The sequence below is a fragment of the Mixophyes fleayi genome, chromosome 6, assembly GCF_038048845.1.
Source record: "Mixophyes fleayi isolate aMixFle1 chromosome 6, aMixFle1.hap1, whole genome shotgun sequence".
Classification (NCBI taxonomy): Eukaryota; Metazoa; Chordata; class Amphibia; order Anura; family Limnodynastidae; genus Mixophyes; species Mixophyes fleayi.
In genome coordinates, this window is record NC_134407.1 from 12,265,018 (window position 1) to 12,288,778 (window position 23,761).

At 44.4% G+C, this 23,761-nt stretch overlaps 3 protein-coding genes across 3 annotated transcripts in view; 1 reads left to right on the plus strand and 2 right to left on the minus strand.

Annotated features, from left to right (window-relative positions):
• Nucleotides 1-23,761, minus strand: part of ATN1 (atrophin 1) — a 320,704-nt gene that overhangs the window by 96,435 nt on the left and 200,508 nt on the right. The window lies entirely within an intron of this gene.
• CLSTN3 (calsyntenin 3) overlaps nt 1,170-23,761 on the plus strand; it is an 84,433-nt gene continuing 61,841 nt past the window's right edge. Inside the window, exon 1 of the mRNA XM_075215796.1 lies at nt 1,170-1,755. The gene's annotated coding sequence lies outside the window, so the exon portion shown is untranslated. The remainder of the gene's footprint in view (nt 1,756-23,761) is intronic.
• Nucleotides 4,354-21,003, minus strand: RBP5 (retinol binding protein 5). The gene is made up of 4 exons (XM_075215801.1): nt 20,805-21,003; nt 13,908-14,086; nt 6,033-6,134; nt 4,354-4,495 (listed from the first exon to the last, which is right to left on the minus strand). The coding sequence occupies exons 1-4, from the start codon at nt 20,875-20,877 to the stop codon at nt 4,442-4,444; spliced, it is 408 nt and encodes a 135-aa protein (XP_075071902.1). The 5' UTR covers nt 20,878-21,003; the 3' UTR covers nt 4,354-4,441.

A 23,761-nucleotide genomic window follows, 5' to 3' on the forward strand; every position in this document is an offset into this window, starting at 1 on the left:
GCTCTCTCCCAGTCTACTGCCCCCTACATCTCTAACCTCCTTACCATTCATACTCCCGCTCGCTCCCTGCGCTCGGCAAACAACCGTCGCCTCTCCTCCACTCTCATTACCTCTTCCCACTCCCGAGTCCAAGACTTTTCCCGAGCTGCCCCCCTGCACTGGAATGACCTCCCTCGCTCCATCCGTCTCGCTCCCAATCTGTGCTCCTTCAAACGAGCACTCAAAACTCACCTGTTCCTGAAAGCCTTCCAACCATCCACTTAACCCCTCATCCACTCTGCTTGTTCTCCCTCCTCTCCCCTGGTCCCTTTTTCTCCATTGCATCACTGCCTCCCTGCGTGCCTGTTTTGTCCACCCTCCCTTAGGATGTAAGCTCGTATGAGCAGGGCCCCTCTCCCCTCCTGTCCTCATATGGACTCTTCTGCTCCGCCCTCACTCCATATGTCTGCCCGGAGTTTCCGAATCATTGGTACTTAGTGTTTATTGTTCTGTGATGTTTACCCTGTATGGTCTACTGTTCGTATTATGTAAGGCGCTGCGAAAACCCTGTGGCGTCCAACAAATAAATGATAATAATTATAAATGAGATCCCGGATTTAAGAGAGCTCGTACATAAGAGATACACAGAGGAATAATACTAGTGTTGAGCGGGCTCACATTCTCGCAATCCGAGCAGCCCTGAACAGTGCGGATCCGAGCCCGATCCGAGCACTTTTCGGGTATTCCCGCCGATGGCCACAATGAAAACGAGGCTTGACGTCCTAATCCCGCGAGATCCGGATTCTTTATATTCCCCGCTTGCCGCCGCCATCCTCACTCGGGCATTGATCAGGGAAGAGGGAGGGTGTACAGCGCCATCCCGGATCGGCAGACTGTTCAGGTACTAGCAGTAGCTCTGGTACATTATAATAACATAATGTCACTTCCTAATCCATCATTGTCCTGTCTCTCCCACCAGATTGTAAGCTCTTCTGACAAGGGTCCTGGTTGTATTGGTTTATATGTGGCATCTACTGTGCATTATATTAGATGTGAATGTCCTCTGTATGGTATTTTATTACATATGATACATGTTATTACTGAATGTGCTCATGTTATATTATTTATTATTGTTTTGCAGTATTGTTCCATCTCTGCCCACATTGTGAAATATACAATGTGATGTGAACTATCTTTCAGCATATCTGTGACCATGGAGCTTACACTCTAGAGATTTAATGACAGAACTGGTCCAATGGGGCTTATATCTTACATTACAGGTGTATTGGGAGGCAGTGTACCACAGAGCTGACAATCTAGTTGCATAAGACAATGTGACACCCTGGTCAGTATAGCCTACAGTCTAGTAGGGTAACATGAGAACTTACAGTCTAGAGTAAAGGTGTATTGGGAGCTTATATCCCGCAGAGCTAGCCATCTAGTGTTACCGTGTAAGGGAGGCATAGAGGGATCTCTGTGACTGGTTACTCCTGGCACATGGAAGCCTCCCCTGTCCTCACATTCTCCTCCCTCCTCCATTCAGCAGAGTTGTATGGACTAAGAGGGGCAGAGGCCACTGGGCTTCGCTTTGTGACTCCTGACAAAAGCTTTGTTTTACCAATGTCCCTGGGATGTAACAGGCTGGATGTGCAGAGTCCTGGAACGGTCTGTGTGTAGCAGAGGGACGCACTGTATACTGTGCAGGAATAGGGGAGAGGTGCGGAGATCTGCAGGGTATGACATGAGGCCTCTGCACGGCTGATTGGTGGACACGGTGTAAGTACTGCACCTCTATTATATATTATAATTCTAACTAGTACTATCTGCGGTGTCTCATATCGGACAGTATTACTCTGCTCTGAGTGGAGTATAGAATCTGGAGTCTGCTGTGAGAGAGTATTACTCAGATCTGAGTGGAGTATAATCTCCTGTATCTGCTGTCAGAGAGAATTACTTAGTTCTGAGTGGAGTGTAGTCTCTAGTATCTGCTGTCAGAAAGTATTACTCAGTTCTGAGTGGAGTATAGTCTCTGGTGTCTGCTGTCACAGAGTATTACTTAGTTCTGAGTGGAGTATAGTGTCTGGTGTCACAGAGTATCACTTAGTTCTGAGTGGAGTATAGTCTCTGTTTTCTCATTTATGTTTTAATATATCTAGTCAAGTATGGATGAGGTGTGCAAATATATTTTTTAGTTCAGGAAAATGTGAGGTGAGTGAAGTACAGGTGAGGTGAGTGAGGTATAGGTGAGGTGAGTGGAGTACAGATGAGATGAGTGAAGCACACGTGGGATGAGTGAGTTATAGGTGAGATGAGTGAAGTACAGGTGAGGTGAGTGAGGTAAAGGTGGGGTGAGTGGAGTACAGATGAGATGAGTGAAGCACACGTGGGATGAGTGAGTTATAGGTGAGATGAGTGAAGTACAGGTGGGGTTAGTGAGGTAAAGGTGGGGTGAGTGGAGTACAGATGAGATGAGTGAAGCACACGTGGGATGAGTGAGTTATAGGTGAGGTGAGTGAAGTACAGGTGAGGTGAGTGAGGTAAAGGTGGGGTGAGTGGAGTACAGATGAGATGAGTGAAGCACACGTGGGATGAGTGAGTTATAGGTGAGATGAGTGAAGTACAGGTGGGGTTAGTGGAGTACAGATGAGATGAGTGAAGCACACGTGGGATGAGTGAGTTATAGGTGAGATGAGTGAAGTACAGGTGAGGTGAGTGAAGTACAGGTGGGGTTAGTGGAGTACAGATGAGATGAGTGAAGCACACGTGGGATGAGTGAGTTATAGGTGAGATGAGTGAAGTACAGGTGAGGTGAGTGGAGTACAGATGAGATGAGTGAAGCACACGTGGGATGAGTGAGTTATAGGTGAGATGAGTGAAGTACAGGTGAGGTGAGTGAAGTACAGGTGGGGTGAGTGGAGTACAGATGAGATGAGTGAAGCACACGTGGGATGAGTGAGTTATAGGTGAGGTGAGTGAAGTACAGGTGAGGTGAGTGAGGTAAAGGTGAGGTGAGTGGAGTACAGATGAGATGAGTGAAGCACACGTGGGATGAGTGAGTTATAGGTGAGATGAGTGAAGTACAGGTGAGGTGAGTGAGGTAAAGGTGGGGTGAGTGGAGTACAGATGAGATGAGTGAAGCACACGTGGGATGAGTGAGTTATAGGTGAGGTGAGTGAAGTACAGGTGAGGTGAGTGAGGTAAAGGTGAGGTGAGTGGAGTACAGATGAGATGAGTGAAGCACACGTGGGATGAGTGAGTTATAGGTGAGATGAGTGAAGTACAGGTGAGGTGAGTGAGGTAAAGGTGGGGTGAGTGGAGTACAGATGAGATGAGTGAAGCACACGTGGGATGAGTGAGTTATAGGTGAGATGAGTGAAGTACAGGTGAGGTGAGTGAGGTAAAGGTGGGGTGAGTGGAGTACAGATGAGATGAGTGAAGCACACGTGGGATGAGTGAGTTATAGGTGAGATGAGTGAAGTACAGGTGAGGTGAGTGAAGTACAGGTGAGGTGAGTGGAGTACAGATGAGATGAGTGAAGCACACGTGGGATGAGTGAGTTATAGGTGAGATGAGTGAAGTACAGGTGAGGTGAGTGAAGTATAGGTGAGGTGAGTGGAGTACAGATGAGATGAGTGAAGCACACGTGGGATGAGTGAGTTATAGGTGAGATGAGTGAAGTACAGGTGAGGTGAGTGAGGTAAAGGTGGGGTGAGTGGAGTACAGATGAGATGAGTGAAGCACATCAAAGGGGACAATTATGAGTCTATTCATTAGCAAGACTCTTACGTAGATTTTTAGCCTTATGGTCATAGATTTCTTTCCTCCCATTGTTATCTTTATTGATTGATGTAATGAGGTATTCTGGGTATGAAAGACAGCACAATTTCCCAGTAGTCAGAAATAAGTTGTGCATATACATTGTATGCTTAATAACGTTCTTATCTGCCAACCTGGTATAATAAACTGTTATATTTAGGATGTCTCCGTACCATACTTGTCTACCTGGTGATTCTCCATCCAACATTTGACATGAGTGTTTATTACAATTTCTCAAAACACTGCAGGCAGCATTTCCAAAGCTGATCTGGTGCTTAAATTGCTCATGTGACATCCTATGTTTTAAATTCATTGCTGACTATGCAGAAGTTTTGTAGCACTGATACATTGCATATGAAACACACCCTATAAAGTATAAAACACCTGTGTGATGCCACCTTTAAAGAGAAAGACATAGAATATTATAAGAGCCTACAGACCATGTTAGATTTCTGGTTTAACGCTTACTGGTCACCTGTCTCAATTTCAGATGTTCGTCTGTCATCTTATCCCTCTGTGATAGATATTGTGTATACAATAAGAGCACTGACAACAATGTTGATAGGTTAAAATGTGTTTTTATAGGACATAGTATTAATTATAAAGAAGAGCTCCAAAAATAGAGTTTGTGCATTTGCTGTCTTCTTCATGAGACCCTACGGAAAGTTTGCTTGCTGACTACATCTCTCGCCGTCAGTTCCTGGGGAGGGAATGAGAAACAGAACCACATGAAGAGGGAATAAACCTGAATGACACAGAAATAAGGATATGGGGATAGTGGAGATAGTGACATTGATGAATGACAGAGAATTATTTACAAATTATTCTCATGGCCAATGAGTGTACAGTGCAGAAAATAGCTTGGTGCTCATTGTAATTAAAATACCAATTAAAACTTAAAGTTATGTGTTTTATTTAGTTAGGTTTTTTGTAAGATAACAACTAGGTATCATGTAGGTACTTGTTACGACTCTGGCTTCATTCTAAATTTGGTCTGCAGTACCTCACTGCTACCAGAGGCGCTGCTGTTATACCTGGACAGTTTCTCCTTGCCTGCAAGGGGTTAAGCCCTCATCATCTGAGCTGGATCGTGATCACATGTGTCTGGCCTTTATTAGACTGCCTTTTCCTACAGCCTGGTGCCAGTATGTTTGTCTGATACTGCTGGTATCTCTGTGATACTCCTGTTTGGATCTTGACTTCTCCCTGGCTTTTGACTCCTGCTTTGTTACATCGTCCCGCACCATTTCTAGTGTCCCAGACCACGGCTACGTTTGACCTTGCTCCTGCTTACTCCCTGGTATATTGTGGATCTGCCAGCTTCTGACCCCTGGCTTTTCTGACCCTCCTTTTGCCTGATTCACCCGTGGATCATCCAGTGGCTCATGCCTCCTGGCTAACCTGTGCCTCGGTCACCCATCTAACTTGAATCTGCACTTCATCATGTGTGCCTGGAATCCTGGTATCCTGCTTCATCTGTTATACCTGGACATCAGTCTTTCCTGCTCCAGCTTCCCAGGAAACCTGCTTACCCTGATAAATCTGTGTTATTTATCCCACTGAACTCTGCAATTGCTAGCTATATTTAACCAATGGTTGTACCTAGTTATACCTGTGTGATCCTTGTTCAATAATAAAGACATTCTGTTTACACTATCGCAACTCTCCGTAGTATTCATACTGGGAATCCCTAACAGTACTTGGTAGATAGGCTTCCCCATGCAAAAATGTTATCCACTAATCACCTGCAAAAATTTAATTTCTTTTATGGCAATAGGGCTTTTTGCCCTTTGATAGGTCAGCCCCACAATGATAGTGAACTCTATATGAATGTTTTTATTTCCATCCATGTATTCTTGTGTCACCATACCAGGTTGTATGGGTTGCAAATGTTTAGGCCTATAAAGGACATTTCTTAAAATTTATAGGGATGTTACGGAAGCTGTATTTTCACTAAACAATGTTTTTGTCCTAAGACCTGTGTTGGATTTTACAGTGTACTTCTACTTTTTCGTGATTGAGTTTTACTATGATTTTTTAACACTGTTAATTTATCTCATGGCCGGTATGTTACAATACCAAAAAGGTTGGTAATCACTGCTGAAATGAAAGAGGAGGAAAGACACGAAGGGTCTAGATAGATATGGGGACATGTCAGAAGTTGATGGAGATGGTGCATATAAGGATAATGGAGCAGGTTATAATTATATTCGGCTTTAGTAAAGTTACTATCTTACCACATGTAACAGGTCTCCCTCCAGCCATTGTTTCCAGCCCCGGTTTGGCACATCGCCTCTCTGCACACACACCAGCTTGTTACCCTCCCATGACACAGTCGTCTGTTAGGCAGAAACATTGTAACAAATGAAGATAATTCGGAGACAAAAATGAGCCACAATTAAATTTGTTTCGAGGAGGGATATGAGAATAAGCGTACAATAACTTTTTAATTTTCTAGTCTATATATGCACCTCAATCCTACATAGATGCCCTTTCTCTGAGATCCAGTGTTTGGTAAGAAAGGGATCTGGATTGATTAAGATGCTCAAATCTGTTTCAAAGTGGGTTGCAAACTGGTTTGTCAAATTGGCTGTGAAGTTTGAAAATTTGTGATAACTTCATGAACTTTAGATAGATTAAAATATTGAGCTAAATTTGAGCAAGAAGACCAGATTCGAACATTTTTGAGCTTAAGTGGCTAAATTGTATTGTGTTTTAACTGTTTTCAATGCAAATTCATACTCAAACACATATGTTTGCTGTTGAAATAAAAAAAAAACATAATACTATAATATTTTGCCATTTATGTTTGACAAGGCAGCACAATCTAATTTTGTTTTCTTATTTAACAACTTTTGATTTAGCTTTGAACCACAAATTAGGCCACAACAGTCTGACCCGAATTAAACCAGCCTAAAAATCACAATTATCCATGAACATGTTGGTGGCCCTCGTGCCAGCCAAACTCTATGAAATTCTGAACTGGTTTGAATAATCTGAGCATCTTTTAGAGTCAGATGTGTAATGGATGATTGGTATAACTGAGCAAGGACTGGGTTTAAGCAGATTTAATTGGCGAGGCTTCTGAAAAACTTAAAGGCCATAATGTATAAGAATTGACAGTTGTGATCATTACCGAGCAACTGCAGCTCACATAATTTATCAATTTATTATCATCATACTTGTTTATTTGTAAGGCACCACAAAACTCTGCAGCACCAGACAGTGGGTATAACAAATCATGCAAAAAAACAAACAAATCAATCATAGGAACAAAATAAGGACATGTGAGGTTGATGGAGAAGATGCAGATCTGAGAAAGAAGGTAAGGATGGCCATGCTCGTGACAGCTTACAAGCTAGAGGGAAATAGTAAAACTGTGCAAATAGGAGCTAGAGAGCAGGACAGTGGCTGGTAGCGCGCAGAGGAAGTAGTAATAGTTGGGGACAGGATAAACTATAGTGAAGAGTTGGGTTTTGAGAAAGTGCTTAAAAGATTAAAGGTTGGAGGAGAATGTGGTCAGGTGGATTAGGGACTTCCATAGGAGTGGAGAAGTCTTGGAGGCGGAAGTGAGAGGTGGGAACCAGAGAGAAGGCTAGCCACCGATCAGAGGGAGGTCTAAGAGGCCATGAGAGAGAGCTTTTCATGATAAGTCAGATATGTGTAAGTCTTTGAATGTGAGGGTAAGTAGCTTTAATTGGATTCTAGAGGTAAATTTGTAGGGATTTGCATAGTGGTGCAACAGATTTGGAACATCAAAAGAAGAAGATCTCATCACAGCATTTAAAATAGATTGGAGTAGGCATAGACAGGTGAAGGGAAGACCAGATAGGAAGAGGTTGCATTGGTCAAGGCGGAAGATAATGACAGAACGGATAAGGGTTTTGCTAAACTCCTGAGTGAGAAAAGGGCCGATTCTGGAAATGTTTTGAAGGGGGAGGTGACAAGACAGCTCAAGGGATTGGATTTGTGGAATGAAGCAGAGTGTTGAGTTCAGGAGGATGAAGTCAGCAGGTAAAAGCGATTAGGGAAAACATGTTGTTGACAACGTTGAGGGAGATTTGAGGGGGTTAGTGACCCTAGAACGAGGGAAGATGATGAGCTCAGTTTATGGTGCAACAGTGTTAGAATGGAACTGGGACAAGAGGACAGCTTTAGGGTAAAGAGGAAGAAAGGAGTGCGAAGACCTCATTCTTACTAACAGAAGAGAAAGAACTGAGGGTAAATGGGAATGGAGCAGGTGGTGGGTGTGAGGTTATGCATCTGGTAAGAGGAGATTTTTTGACGTATAGTGTCAATTTTGCCTTTGAATTAGGTGGTGAACTAAAAAGCAGTAGGAGAAACTGATGGGGGGGTCGGCAAGTGATTTGAAGAGGACAAAGAGATGACTAGGGTTGGTAGACTGGGCAGATATTAGGAACTTAAAGTATGCGTGCTTGATGAGAAATAAGGCACTCTATTAAGAGGACAGGAAAAATTTGTTATGGAGGAGGTCTGTGTTGGAGTTACATTTTCTCCATTGGCAGGAGCACTTTTTCAGCTGGTGGGTCGGTTTGGATTACAAAGGTTGGAGTTTTTGCCCCACTAAAGAAGACCAAAGGATGAAGAAGGTGAAAGGAATTTAGAGACAACAGGGTCGGTAGGATTGTCGATGGGGATGTTTAGATCCCCAAGAATGAGAGTGAGTAGGACAGTGGATAGGGAGTAAGAGAGCCAGGCTGCAAAGTTATCAAGAAATTGTGAGACTGGTCCTGTGGGGGTGATAGATGACTGTGACGAGAAGATGAATTGCAGAGGAAAGATAAAGAGTATGGACTTCAAAGCAGAATAAGGAGGAGGTGGGTTATGGGGAAGTGCAGCTAGCGGAGAATACAAAACTTACTCCACCATCCTAATGGCCACTGGGTTTAAGGGGTACGTGATTAAGGAATCTTGGCTCTATAGCTCCTTCAGCCTTTTTTGTCATTAGGGAATCTTGGCTCTGCCCCTTTGACACTGCTTCCCTTGCATCTCTGCTATGGGTGCAAGGGGAAATGGACAAGCGTAAGGATCTGAGCGACTTTTACATGGACCAAATTGTGATTGGTTAGACGACTGGCTCTGAGCATCTGCAAAATGTCAGATCTTGTGGGGTGTTTCCAGTATGCAGTAGTTAGTACCTACCAAAAGTGATCCAAGGAAGGACAACAGGTAACAGGGTCATGGGCACCCAAAGCTCATTGATGCTCGTGAGGAGAGAAGCCTAGCCCGTCTCGTCCAATCCCGCAGAAGAGCTACTGTAGCACAAATTGCTGAATAAGTTAATGCTGGCTGAGATAGAAAGGTGCCAAAACACACAGTGTATTTCAGCTTGCTGCGTACTGGTCAGAGTACCCATGCTGACCCCTGACCACCGCCGAAAGCACCGACAATGGGCATGTGAGTGCCAGAACTAGACCATGAAGCAATGGAAGAAAGTGGCCTGGTCTGATGAATCATGTTTTCTTTTACGTCATATTAAAGCCTGGGTACATGTGCGTCATTTCCCTGGAGAAGAGATGGCACTATGGGAAGAAGGCCAGCCAGTGGAGGCAATGTGAATCGCTGGGCAAAGTTCTCCTGGAAAACCATGGGTCCTGTCTTTCATGTGGATGTTACTTTGACACATACCACCTAACATTGTTGCATACCAATTTCACCCCTTCATGGCAACAGTATTCCCTGATGGTAGTGACCTTTTTCGGCAGGATAATGTGCCACACTGCAAAAATTGTTCAGGAATGCTTTGAGGAACCATGACAAAGAGTTTAAGGTGTTGACTTGAACTCCAAATTACCCAGATTTCAATCTGATTGAGCAACTGTGAGATGTGCTGGAAAAACAAGTTCGAGCCATGGAGGCCCCACCTCGCACCTGTGGTATATGGTGCCAGATACCACAGGACACGTTCCGAGTTCTTGTAGAGTCCATGCCTCCACAAGTCAGAGCTCTTCTGGCAACACAAGGGGGATCTACACAATATTAGCAGGTGTTTTTAATGTTGTGGCTGATCAGGGTATACAATCATCAGAAAATCACAGGAAAGTGCAGCACCACTTATGGCCAGCAGATGGGGATATAGAGCTAAATGATTCTTCCTATGCTTATTGATTAGATGCTGGCAGACATTTATAACCCCTATACTATTTTAATATAAGATAGACATAAATGGCAAATGTGTTCCAGATTTTTCGGTATTGATATATTTGTGTTACATGTTTGCTATGCATAAATGAAGAGTAAAGAAATTCCCACATGAAAATCTGACCCATTGTAGTATTTCTACTGCTGTACTGTTTATAAAGGACGCGTTTTGCTGTGTCCTTCCTTATTCTGCTTGCCAGGCCTGGATTGGCAATCTGAAAAAGCTACCCCAGTGAAACGCGTGTCGGCTTTTGCTGAGCTGACTGAATCCAAACTCCAAATATGCTAAATTATACTCCTTACTAATGCTGGGTACACACTACGGAAGTTTCCGACCGATACGTTATCTACAACGATTGTACAAACAACAGAAGAAAACAAAAAGTCCCGATCAGCAGCCAATTCATGTGTACACACTATACACATTTTACAAGATTTACCCTCTGATCTGTGCTCTTCATCTGTTATAACCGTTGGCTGAAAAGAACATGACTCTGTAAACTCAATGGATATCCTGATTGTGAGTACATACACACTGCAAGATTGAAAGGACGCCGGTCCATAGCTGACCCAGGATTTACAGTTCTGCTGAACTATCAAATCAAATGAGGATCGGTGCTTTGGAATGTTCCTCGTTCATCGCTGGAGCGTACACACTAATGCAATATCGGACCAAACAGTTGTTTAGCGTTTGACTGACCCAATACTGAAAACACTGTGGTGTGTACCCAGCCTTAGACCACAGCCCTCAGTTTAAGTGGAGTAGTGTTAGGTAGATAGCAAGTTCCAACTACCTACTTGAAAACTGAGCCAGCGATGGATAATCCATTTAATAGAGATATAAGCTCTAATAGATAATAGGAATAAAGGAATTTAACTGGCTCTCTGGTGTGAGTCTAGCAAAGTGCAACAAATGTATCTACCTCTACAAATATTTTGAATAATCGTGGTATAATATTTACTTAATGTTGTAACAAATTTTAAACAATCCTTATAATAACCTAGATTGCAGCAATTGCTTTAATAAAAGACTAAAACCTTAATTCAATTTTGGCTTAGTTAAGAGATAAATCAAAATATATAAGATAGATTATCTGTATGCTCAGCAGTTTTTAAACTCTCTATTTCACTTTTGTTATTTCACTGTTCTTAAGAATTTATTTTAACTGAAAAAGCAAGGCTATTTTATTTTTTTTATTATTTTTTTTTTAAAAAAATGGGATCTGCAATCATCAGATGAGATGATATAATTATGAGACTGATCGTGTACTAAATTTAACAAATTCTGTCGTTTTAAAATTCAGACAACTACATAGTGGATATCTAACATCTGTATTACTCACTACAAATATGTAAATTAAACACAGAGGATACTGACTATTTTGAGTAACGGTCTCTCAACATAAACTGGAGCGAAAATTTTCCTTCTATATACAAGCACTAGAAAATCACAGGAAAGTGCAGCACCACTTGTGGCCAGCAGATGGAGATACAGAGCTAAATGATTCTATCAGTGCTTGTTGATTAGATGCTGACAGAAATTTAGGAACCCTATACTATTTTAATACAAGATACATATATATAAATGGCAAATTGTGTTCCAGATTTTTGATATTGAGGTATTTTATATATTCATCCTTATTCTACATGCCAGGTCTGGATTGGCAATCTGACAACTCTGGCATTTGCCAGAACAGCAGAGGTGTCAGAGTTTTTGTGGGCTAATCTGGTTTCCATGCTTTTATTAAAAGTAACAAAAGTATGCCCCTGCCCCTAACTTAGAATGTGTGCACGGTGCCCTAGAGTGGGACACCTCTCCCAACTTTCTTGGAACCAGAGCAAAAGCCCTGATCAGATAGACAGTTGTCTGGAACTTATCTAAAACGGGACAGTTAGGAGGTATGATTTCACGGAAAAAAACTGAAAATCTTTTTATGGCTCGTTCCTCATGCCTCAGTGATGTAACTAGATCCTAGTAAATTGATAGCCTGCAAAATATGGAATCATTGGATTGACTTAACACCTTTCATACTGTATGGAAAGAAGTTGTTTTGGGTCCTTTTTCATTATAGCTCTATTCATAAGTTGCTTGGTGTTGACTGCTGTAGAAGCTGCTTTTGGTATTTCATCAAATTTAGTACAATGTTTGATCTTGTCCTCCGTATGACCACTAGGATTCAGTCTACTTCACATTGCCTTTGGGCCTGCCTGATTCATGTTTGGTCATAAGTCCATTTGCATGCCGTATCCGGCGTGGATGTGCTGTGTGCATGCTTCAAAACATAACTTACGCCATTGAACACAATTGGCTGTAATTCATGTCTGAACACAAATGACACTTATGACTCCATATGACTAAAATGGCGAAATGGGTGAGGGAAGGGGCAGACAAACGTAGGCCAGTACTGGCGTGCCAACGAGGATGCGGCCGATTCAAGTCCTGCCTTTCTCGTACATACGCTGGTTTTAGCTGTATTATTTGCCCCAACTGCAGAGCAGGTGTCAGTGTCGACTGATAGTGATGACAGGCACTGCATAGTCCTTGCATTAAAAACTACACACATGCGTGCCACTAGACAGCACAGAACATGTCTATGTAAGATATACTATAAAATGCAATGAATGTACAGTACGCATTAAGAATATCCTGATTTATGTATTTAATGTAAAAAAAAATAGTTAATTGTTTTTAGACCACATATTTTTATCCATGATTATAGTATTATTAGTTGTTTAATTATTGTATTACCTTTGTTTTTGCATGCGGTCTGATATGACCTTATATTAGTTTTATGCATGTGCGTAATCTGCACTCTGTTTAGGCAGAGCGTACATACACCCAGGGGTATATTTACTAAACTTGGAGATGTTGCCTATAGCAACCAATCAGATTCCAGCTGTCATTTTGTAGAATGTACTAAATAAATGACAACTAGAATCTGATTGGTTGCTATGGGCAACATCTCCACTTTTTCAAACCCGCAGTTTAGCAGTTTTTCCCCCCAGTTTTTCACCCCATAGAGTGACTCTATCTGACAGTGACTGATATCCTGTATGGTAAACAAGATTGTAAAGTTATCAATGGGCTGTTGGTGCCAAAACAATATTCATTCCCCAGACTGATGCTACTTGGAATTAATATTGAAAAAAATCAATTAATAAAATTCCTAGAGGGATATTATTGTACTATAATGGTCGAAAATAAGATACTGGTAGCTGAAATATTAATATAGGGCAGTGATGGCTAACCTGTGACACTCCAGGTGTTGTGGAACTACAAGTCCCAGCATGCTCTGCCAGCTATCAGGTAGTTATCTACTGACAAAGCATGCTGGGCTTGTAGTTTCTCAACACCTGGAGTGTCACAGGTTAGCCATCACTGATATAGGGCAATGCAGAGATACACAAATTAAAATTTATTTGATTTTAGACTCAAACAATTACACAAATGGTTTTATAGCACGTTTTAGAAATAGTGCAGAGGTTCTCAAACACTGTCCTCAAGAGCTGCCAACTGGTCATGTTTTCAGAATTTTTTTCACCATACACAGGTAAGTTAATCTATTTTCCTGGGTCATTAATTATCCCACCTGTTTCGCCAGACAGCAATCCTGAAAACATGACCTGTTGGTTTCAGCATCTCTGCCCTAGGTCTCCTCAACGAAATAACCACAACTTGTTTCTTGTGTGGTAAATATACTTGTTGCTAACTAAATCCTATAGGAGGAAGTTTTTTATTGACAGTTCTGGGCCTTGTCATAATTAAACCATCCAGGAGGTAATATGGTGGCTGTACTATATCAGTTACAATTCACAAGGTAACACTTTTTGGTTTCTAAATCTTGATTGAATTGCTTGTATACTTTTATGCAACCTACAACATATTAATTATTCAAGGGACTCTGAATTCCAGGATAACCGCTTTAACTAGGTATCTAGCTCACGTGTACCTTGCAGATTCGACCATCGATGACACCCAGATCCTCCTTAAATTCTTCCCCCAGGGTGAAGTCCATCACGTAATTTCGGAAGGTGCTGAGAGTTCGGATGATCATATGGTTTCCGTCCAGCACAAACTCTTTCTCTGGGCGCAAGAGAAGAACTATCTTCCTCAGAGCGATGTTTATATCTAATAGGAGAGAAGAACTTTCTGGCAAGGTGCAACATGCAACATGTTTACTTCTAAGGGAGAGAGGGATCTGATAATAGTTGAACGGATCGAGGAAAGGGATATTGGCCGGATAATACCTCACTGGGTAAGGGACTGACTGGAGGAAGGGAGGGATGATAATACGTGGGGTAAAATGTATATATCTGTACAAGAGGCCTGATAATAACTCATATTATTGTAAGAATTTCCTGGTACTACGGTAACCAGCATTTACCTCGGGTGTGAGGCGCTCTGTGGCAGTTCCCCTTTTCCCCTTACACAATGTCCCTCCTTCCCCTCTTCTAAAGATGGCTTACACTTACCCTCAAACCCTAACAAATTGCAATCAAACTAAATGGTAATTTTATTCCCTCCCCCATCACATTACACTCTGCACCGTGTCATTACCCCCATTACATTGCACTCTGCACCGTGTCATTACCCCCCCCATCACATTACACTCTGCACCGTGTCATTACCCCCATTACATTGCACTCTGCACCGTGTCATTACCCCCCCATCACATTACACTGTGCACCGTGTCATCATTACTCCCCATCACATTACACTCTGCACCGTGTCATTATCCCCATCACATTACACTCTGCACCGTGTCATTACCCCCCATCACATTGCACTCTGCACCATGTCATCATTACTCCCCATCACATTACACTCTGCACTGTGTCATTACCCCCCCATCACATTACACTCTGCACTGTGTCATTACCCCCCATCACATTACACTCTGCACCGTGTCATTACCCCCCCATCACATTACACTCTGCACCGTGTCATTACCCCCCCATCACATTACACTCTGCACCGTGTCATTACTCCCCCATCACATTACACTCTGCACTGTGTCATCATTACTCCCCATCACATTACACTGTGCACCGTGTCATTACCCCCCCATCACATTACACTCTGCCCCATGTCATTACCCCCCATCACATTGCACTCTGCACTGTGTCATCATTATCCCCATCACATTACACTCTGCACTGTGTCATTACCCCCCATCACATTACACTCTGCACCGTGTCATTACCCCCCCATCACATTACACTGTGCACTGTGTCATCATTATCCCCATCACATTACACTCTGCACCGTGTCATTACCCCCCCATCACATTACACTCTGCACCGTGTCATTACTCCCCCATCACATTACACTCTGCACTGTGTCATCATTACTCCCCATCACATTACACTGTGCACCGTGTCATTACCCCCCCATCACATTACACTCTGCACCGTGTCATTACCCCCCCATCACATTACACTCTGCACCGTGTCATTACCCCCCCATCACATTACACTCTGCACCGTGTCATTACTCCCCCATCACATTACACTCTGCACTGTGTCATCATTACTCCCCATCACATTACACTGTGCACCGTGTCATTACCCCCCCATCACATTACACTCTGCCCCATGTCATTACCCCCCCATCACATTACACTCTGCACCGTGTCATTACCCCCTCATCACATTACACTCTGCCCCATGTCATTACCCCCCCATCACATTACACTCTGCACCGTGTCATTACCCCCCCATCACATTACACTCTGCACCGTGTCATTACCCCCCATCACATTACACTCTGCACCGTGTCATTACCCCCCATCACATTACACTCTGCACCGTGTCATTACCCCCCATCACATTACACTCTGCACTGTGTCATTACCCCCCCATCACATTACACTCTGCACTGTGTCATTACCCCCCATCACATTACACTCTGCCCCATGTCATTACCCCCCCCCATCACATTACACTCTGCACCGTGTCATTACCCCCCCATCACATTACACTCTGCACCGTGTCATCATTACTCCCCATCACATTGCACTCTGCACCGTGTCATTACCCCCCCATCACATTACACTCTGCACCGTGTCATCATTACTCCCCATCACATTGCACTCTGCACCGTGTCATTACCCCCCCATCACATTACACTCTGCACCGTGTCATTACCTCCCCATCACATTACACTCTGCCCGTGTCATTACCCCCCCATCACATTACACTCTGCACCATGTCATTACCCCCCCCATCACATTACACTCTGCACCGTGTCATTACTCCCCATCACATTACACTCTGCACCGTGTCATTACCCCCCCATCACATTACACTCTGCACCATGTCATTACCCCCCCATCACATTACACTCTGCACCGTGTCATCATTACTCCCCATCACATTACACTCTGCACCGTGTCATTACCCCCCCATCACATTACACTCTGCACCATGTCATTACCCCCCCATCACATTACACTCTGCACCGTGTCATTACCCCCCATCACATTACACTCTGCACCGTGTCATTACCCCCCATCACATTACACTCTGCACCGTGTCATTACCCACCCCCATCACATTACACTCTGCACCGTGTCATTATCCCCATCACATTACACTCTGCACCGTGTCATTACCCCCCCATCACATTACACTGTGCACCGTGTCATTACCCCCCCATCACATTACACTCTGCACTGTGTCATTATCCCCATCACATTACACTCTGCACCGTGTCATTACCCCCCATCACATTACACTCTGCACCATGTCATTACCCCCCCATCACATTACACTCTGCCCCATGTCATTACCCCCCATCACATTACACTCTGCCCCATGTCATTACTCCCCATCACATTACACTCTGCACCGTGTCATTACCCCCCATCACATTACACTCTGCACCGTGTCATTACCCCCCCATCACATTACACTCTGCACCGTGTCATTACCCCCCCATCATATTACACTCTGCACCGTGTCATTACTCCCCATCACATTACACTCTGCCCCATGTCATTACCCCCCATCACATTACACTCTGCCCCATGTCATTACTCCCCATCACATTACACTCTGCACCGTGTCATTACCCCCCATCACATTACACTCTGCACCGTGTCATTACCCCCCCATCACATTACACTCTGCACCGTGTCATTACCCCCCCATCATATTACACTCTGCACCGTGTCATTACTCCCCATCACATTACACTCTGCCCCATGTCATTACCCCCCCATCACATTACACTCTGCCCCATGTCATTACTCCCCATCACATTACACTCTGCACCGTGTCATTACCCCCCCATCACATTACACTCTGCCCCATGTCATTACCCCCATCACATTACACTCTGCACCGTGTCATTACCCCCCCATCACATTACACTCTGCACCGTGTCATCACCCCCCCATCACATTGCACTCTGCACCGTGTCATTACCCCCCATCACATTACACTCTGCCCCGTGTCATTACCCCCCATCACATTACACTCTGCACCGTGTCATTACCCCCCCATCACATTACACTCTGCACCGTGTCATTACCCCCCCATCACATTACACTCTGCACCGTGTCATTACCCCCCCATCACATTACACTCTGCACCGTGTCATTACCCCCCCATCACATTACACTCTTCACCGTGTCATTACCCCCCCCATCACATTACACTCTGCACCGTGTCATTACCCCCCCATCACATTACACTCTGCACCGTGTCATTACCCCCCCATCACATTGCACTCTGCACCGTGTCATTACCCCCCATCACATTACACTCTGCACCGTGTCATTACCCCCCATCACATTACACTCTGCACCGTGTCATTACCCCCATCACATTACACTCTGCACCGTGTCATTACCCCCCCATCACATTACACTCTGCACCGTGTCATTACCCCCCCATCACATTACACTCTGCACCGTGTCATTACCCCCCCATCACATTACACTGTGCACCGTGTCATTACCCCCCATCACATTACACTCTGCCCCGTGTCATTATCCCCATCACATTACACTCTGCACCGTGTCATTATCCCCATCACATTACACTCTGCACTGTGTCATTATCCCCCCCATCACATTACACTCTGCACCATGTCATTACCCCCCCCATCACATTACACTCTGCACCGTGTCATTATCCCCATCACATTACACTCTGCACCGTGTCATTACCCCCCCATCACATTACACTGTGCACCGTGTCATTACCCCCCCATCACATTACACTCTGCACCGTGTCATTACCCCCCCATCACATTACACTCTGCACCATGTCATTACCCCCCATCACATTACACTCTGCCCCGTGTCATTATCCCCATCACATTACACTCTGCACTGTGTCATTATCCCCCCCATCACATTACACTCTGCACCGTGTCATTACCCCCCATCACATTACACTCTGCACCGTGTCATTATCCCCATCACATTACACTCTGCACCGTGTCATTACCCCCCCCATCACATTACACTCTGCACCATGTCATTACCCCCCCCCATCACATTACACTCTGCACCGTGTCATTACCCCCCATCACATTACACTCTGCACCGTGTCATTACCCCCCATCACATTACACTCTGCACCATGTCATTACCCCCCCATCACATTACACTCTGCACCGTGTCATTACCCCCCCATCACATTACACTCTGCACCATGTCATTACCCCCCCATCACATTACACTCTGCACCGTGTCATTACCCCCCCATCACATTACACTCTGCACTGTGTCATTACCCCCCCATCACATTACACTCTGCACCGTGTCATTACTCCCCATCACATTACACTCTGCACCATGCCAATACCCCCCATCACATTACACTCTGCACCGTGTCATTACCCCCCATCACATTACACTCTGCACCGTGTCATTACTCCCCATCACATTACACTCTGCACCATGCCAATACCCCCCATCACATTACACTCTGCACCGTGTCATTACCCCCCATCACATTACACTCTGCACCATGTCATTACCCCCCCATCACATTACACTCTGCACCGTGTCATTACCCCCCCATCACATTACACTCTGCATCGTGTCATTACCTCCCCATCACATTACACTCTGCACCGTGTCATTACTCCCCATCACATTACACTCTGCACCATGCCAATACCCCCCATCACATTACACTCTGCACCGTGTCATTACCCCCCATCACATTACACTCTGCACCATGTCATTACCCCCCCATCACATTACACTCTGCACCGTGTCATTACCCCCCCATCACATTACACTCTGCACCATGTCATTACCCCCCCATCACATTACACTCTGCACCGTGTCATTACCCCCCCATCACATTACACTCTGCATCGTGTCATTACCCCCCCATCACATTACACTCTGCACCGTGTCATTACTCCCCATCACATTACACTCTGCACCATGCCAATACCCCCCATCACATTACACTCTGCACCGTGTCATTACCCCCCATCACATTACACTCTGCACCGTGTCATTACCCCCCATCACATTACACTCTGCACCATGTCATTACCCCCCCATCACATTACACTCTGCACCGTGTCATTACCCCCCCATCACATTACACTCTGCACTGTGTCATTACCCCCCCATCACATTACACTCTGCACCGTGTCATTACCCCCCCCATCACATTACACTCTGCACTGTGTCATTACCTCCCCATCACATTGCACTCTGCACCGTGTCATTACCCCCCCATCACATTACACTCTGCACCGTGTCATCATTACTCCCCATCACATTACACTCTGCACCGTGTCATTACCCCCCCCATCACATTACACTCTGCACTGTGTCATTACCCCCCCCATCACATTACACTCTGCCCCGTGTCATTACCCCCCCATCCCATTACACTCTGCACTGTGTCATTACACCCCCATCACATTACACTCTGCACCGTGTCATTACCCCCCCATCACATTACACTCTGCACTGTGTCATTACCCCCCCCCCCATTACATTACACTCTGCACCGTGTCATTACCTCCCCATCACATTACACTCTGCACCATGTCATTACCCCCCCATCACATTACACTCTGCACCGTGTCATCATTACTCCCCATCACATTACACTCTGCACCATGCCAATACCCCCCATCACATTAAACTCTGCACCGTGTCATTACCCCCCCATCACATTACACTCTGCACCGTGTCATTACCCCCCCCATCACATTGCACTCTGCACCGTGTCATTACCCCCCCATCACATTACACTCTGCATCGTGTCATTACCCCCATCACATTACACTCTGCACCGTGTCATTACCCCCCCATCACATTGCACTCTGCACCGTGTCATTACCCCCCCATCACATTACACTCTGCATCGTGTCATTACCCCCCCATCACATTACACTCTGCACCATGTCATTACCCCCCATCACATTACACTCTGCACCATGTCATTACCCCCCCCCCATCACATTACACTCTGCACCGTGTCATTACCACCCCATCACATTACACTCTGCACCGTGTAATTACCCCCGTCACATTACACTCTGCCCCGTGTCATTACCCCCCATTACATTACACTCTGCACCATGTCATTACCCCCCCATCACATTACACTCTGCCCCATGTCATTACCCCCATCACATTACACTCTGCACCGTGTCATTACCTCCCCATCACATTACACTCTGCACCGTGTCATTATTCCCCCATCACGTTACACTCTGCACCGTGTCATTACCCCCCCATCACATTACACTCTGCACCGTGTCATTACCCCCACCCATCACATTACACTCTGCACCATGTCATCATTACCCCCCCCCCCCATCCCATTAAATTCTGCACCATATCATCTGTTTTCCTTACTTAATGCTTTGAGATATTCCTCCAGGTTTTCCTGAGACACCAACTCAAACTTTCCATTTAGATCCGTGGCCATCTCGTGGTGTTAGAAAGTTGACTTCCTGTCTAGTGACACTTTCTAACTCATTTTACATCTCAGTCCTTTTCTCTGTCTTGTGTCTGTTCTCTACTGATGAGTAAATCTCTCTCTGCTCTGCCTGATCTGTCTCCCTTTTAATGTTCAGAGTAATCCCCATTATGTCTCAGCCAGGCCCACACAGAAATATAATCTCCGATTTATGCCAACTGCCATAACAACGTTAACCTCCAGTTTGCCAGGAACAAATCAATCTGCAAATATATTATTATTGTACGCTCATTATGAATTAGATAACCGCATCTATCCTGTACGGTTGTTGGAGAAAACAATTACATAATTTGTTGACATTATTCAGTGTGTTCTAAGTAGACTATTTAAAATAGATTTCTCAATATTTGCAGTTAGTTTCCTCTTATGAAATATGGGCCTTTATATACCAGAACATTTCTCAGATCTAAATATATTAGTTTAAAAGAAATAGAAAGCATACCCAAAGTTCTTCTGCAGCAGGAGGTCCAATCTACATTGTCTTCAGGACCTGCGGCTGAGGGTCCACACAGTGGACAGACAGAAATGCTATAAATCAGGCCTGGCCAACCAGTTGTGACATTACAAGCCCCAGCATGCTTTGACAGTGGACGGCTAGCTGATAACTGACAAGATATGCTGGGACTTGTAGTTTCACAACACCTGAAGAGTCAGGTTATATAAATGTACCTTTATGTCCACCAATGAAAGCATTTTTTTTAACTTCATCAGGACTCGCTGGTCGGGTCATGATGACCTTATTTACGTTATCACATTCCCACCACCCACAATCGCGTAATTGCCCATCAAGGAACATTGTCTCACCCCCGCAGTTTCCCGATGGATCTCCCGGAGGGATGGTCCATAGAGCAGGCAAATATGTCTGTTATTATAGCGTGATTTTTGCAAAATAAATACTCATAAACATTGACTTATATAGGTGGTCAGATTTGCATCTAACATGCAGGGAAATTACAGATTTATTGTGCAGTTGGTCATCATAAAGAAAAATAGGGACACTTCCAAGAACAAAAACATTCCAGGCAAAAAGGTATTATTGTGAGGCCTCCAGGACTCCTGGTAAAGCTAAGAGTGGGCAGAGACTGGCCATGATGGTGCCAATCACGTCATCATAAGATGCGCCCGGCACACTTGATCCCATAAATGGCGTCATGGGGGGTCGCGTGAAGCCATTTGTCTAATCGTGCGCTTTGCTCCACCGACTTGAAAGCCACCCCCCGTCCAAGGGTCTCCGGGAGTCCATATATAAAAAGAAGGCAAAGTATGGAATTATGACTGTGGTCCTTAAGCAGATGAGCCTAAGCCATTATCTGTCATGTGAGTTGCTGATGTAGTGGGATTATTGCATTATCCATGTGGTTTTGTCTATCTGTCTGTACAATGTTATTTCACAATTCAGCATGTTCATCTTTCCTTCACAGCTGACTTGGGAAAATCTCACTTTGAATCTTATTTTAAAACGGATATTTGTTTTGGAATTTATATAGAATGGAGTAGAATAGAATTCATTCATTCTATTTTTTTTGTATACTCTTATACAAAACTCTCAATTTCCATTGTTTTATTGTTAGGAGCTGCAGCTGTTATCATTGTAGTTGTTCTCTCTCACTCGTATTCCTATGCTGCAGTGTCAATAGTGACTTTGGGCACCTGGTCCAATCTTGCAGCATGTGTGGCCCTAAAGCAACAATGACACCCGATAATATGTTGATGATATGATGTCTGGCGAAGTGAAGGATAATATGTCTCCTCCTCTAAATGGAAATCCCAGAATTTTCTTGCCTTACTATGGACCTTATCCTGGGCTCTCGATTGAGATTCTCAGCATAGTTTTGTACCCCTAAGTGTGGTACAAAGTGGAAAGGGGGTAGAATTGGTAGCCCGGGCCCGGATTATTGGTGAGACAACCAGGGCAGCCTCCCTATGGCCCCCACACATCAGGGTACCCCCAAAAATGTTCCCATTGCCTCATGCTAACATCTGGTGCGGCTACGCAACATAAAATGTACTGAGAAACGCGTAGTGCTGCTCTCCCTTTTTCTCTATCCCCGCCCCCAATCCTATGTTTAAGGTTATTGAGTGATGTAGCACTTCTAGGGAATGTAAACATACAGGGCCCGAGTCACTAAGGAGCGTGTATGACGGTTTTGAGCGTATCATCCACAAAATCGTTCTGTGCATGTGCAGAATTGTCTGTTTGTTTGTTTTTTAGTGAGCCTACGTTTTAGGGGAGTGAACGGGGTGAGGAATGGGTAGATTCATGTAGGCAATCTACAGTAATGGCATCCCCCTGCAGCTTCCAGCACACTTTACACGATTTCTGCCGTCTCTCATTCGGCAGCTAGGGTTCTTGTTTAAGTGCTTACGCCGGGTCCAGCGGGTTCTATGCAGCACTATGCAGTGTTTTCTCAAAAGGTTTTTATTACGTTTTTAGTAAAAGAATATGTAACAAACATAGCAGTTACCACAGAGTACAGTGCATAATGTAGATCAAATAAATCAAACAGAACTGCCCATAAACAATCCAAAAAAGTAACAAAAAACAATAACACAGGAAACCACTATGCAGTGTTTTAATTAATAATCACATTAACCCTTGTGCTGCCAGCCTACTGCTGATAGTAGCAAAATTAGGAGGACAACAAGCGTGGGGTCCCCTCAATTTTAATACAACCAGCACCAGGTTTAGCCAGCCGGGGCTGGTGGCACTATAGCAGGGGAACAATATAAGTATTGCATCATTTTGTACTTATAGTCTCCCGGACATTCCGGTAGAATGGCCAAGTATGGCTTAGGAGCAGAATCTTGCACTGGCCAATGGGAACAGTTGTGC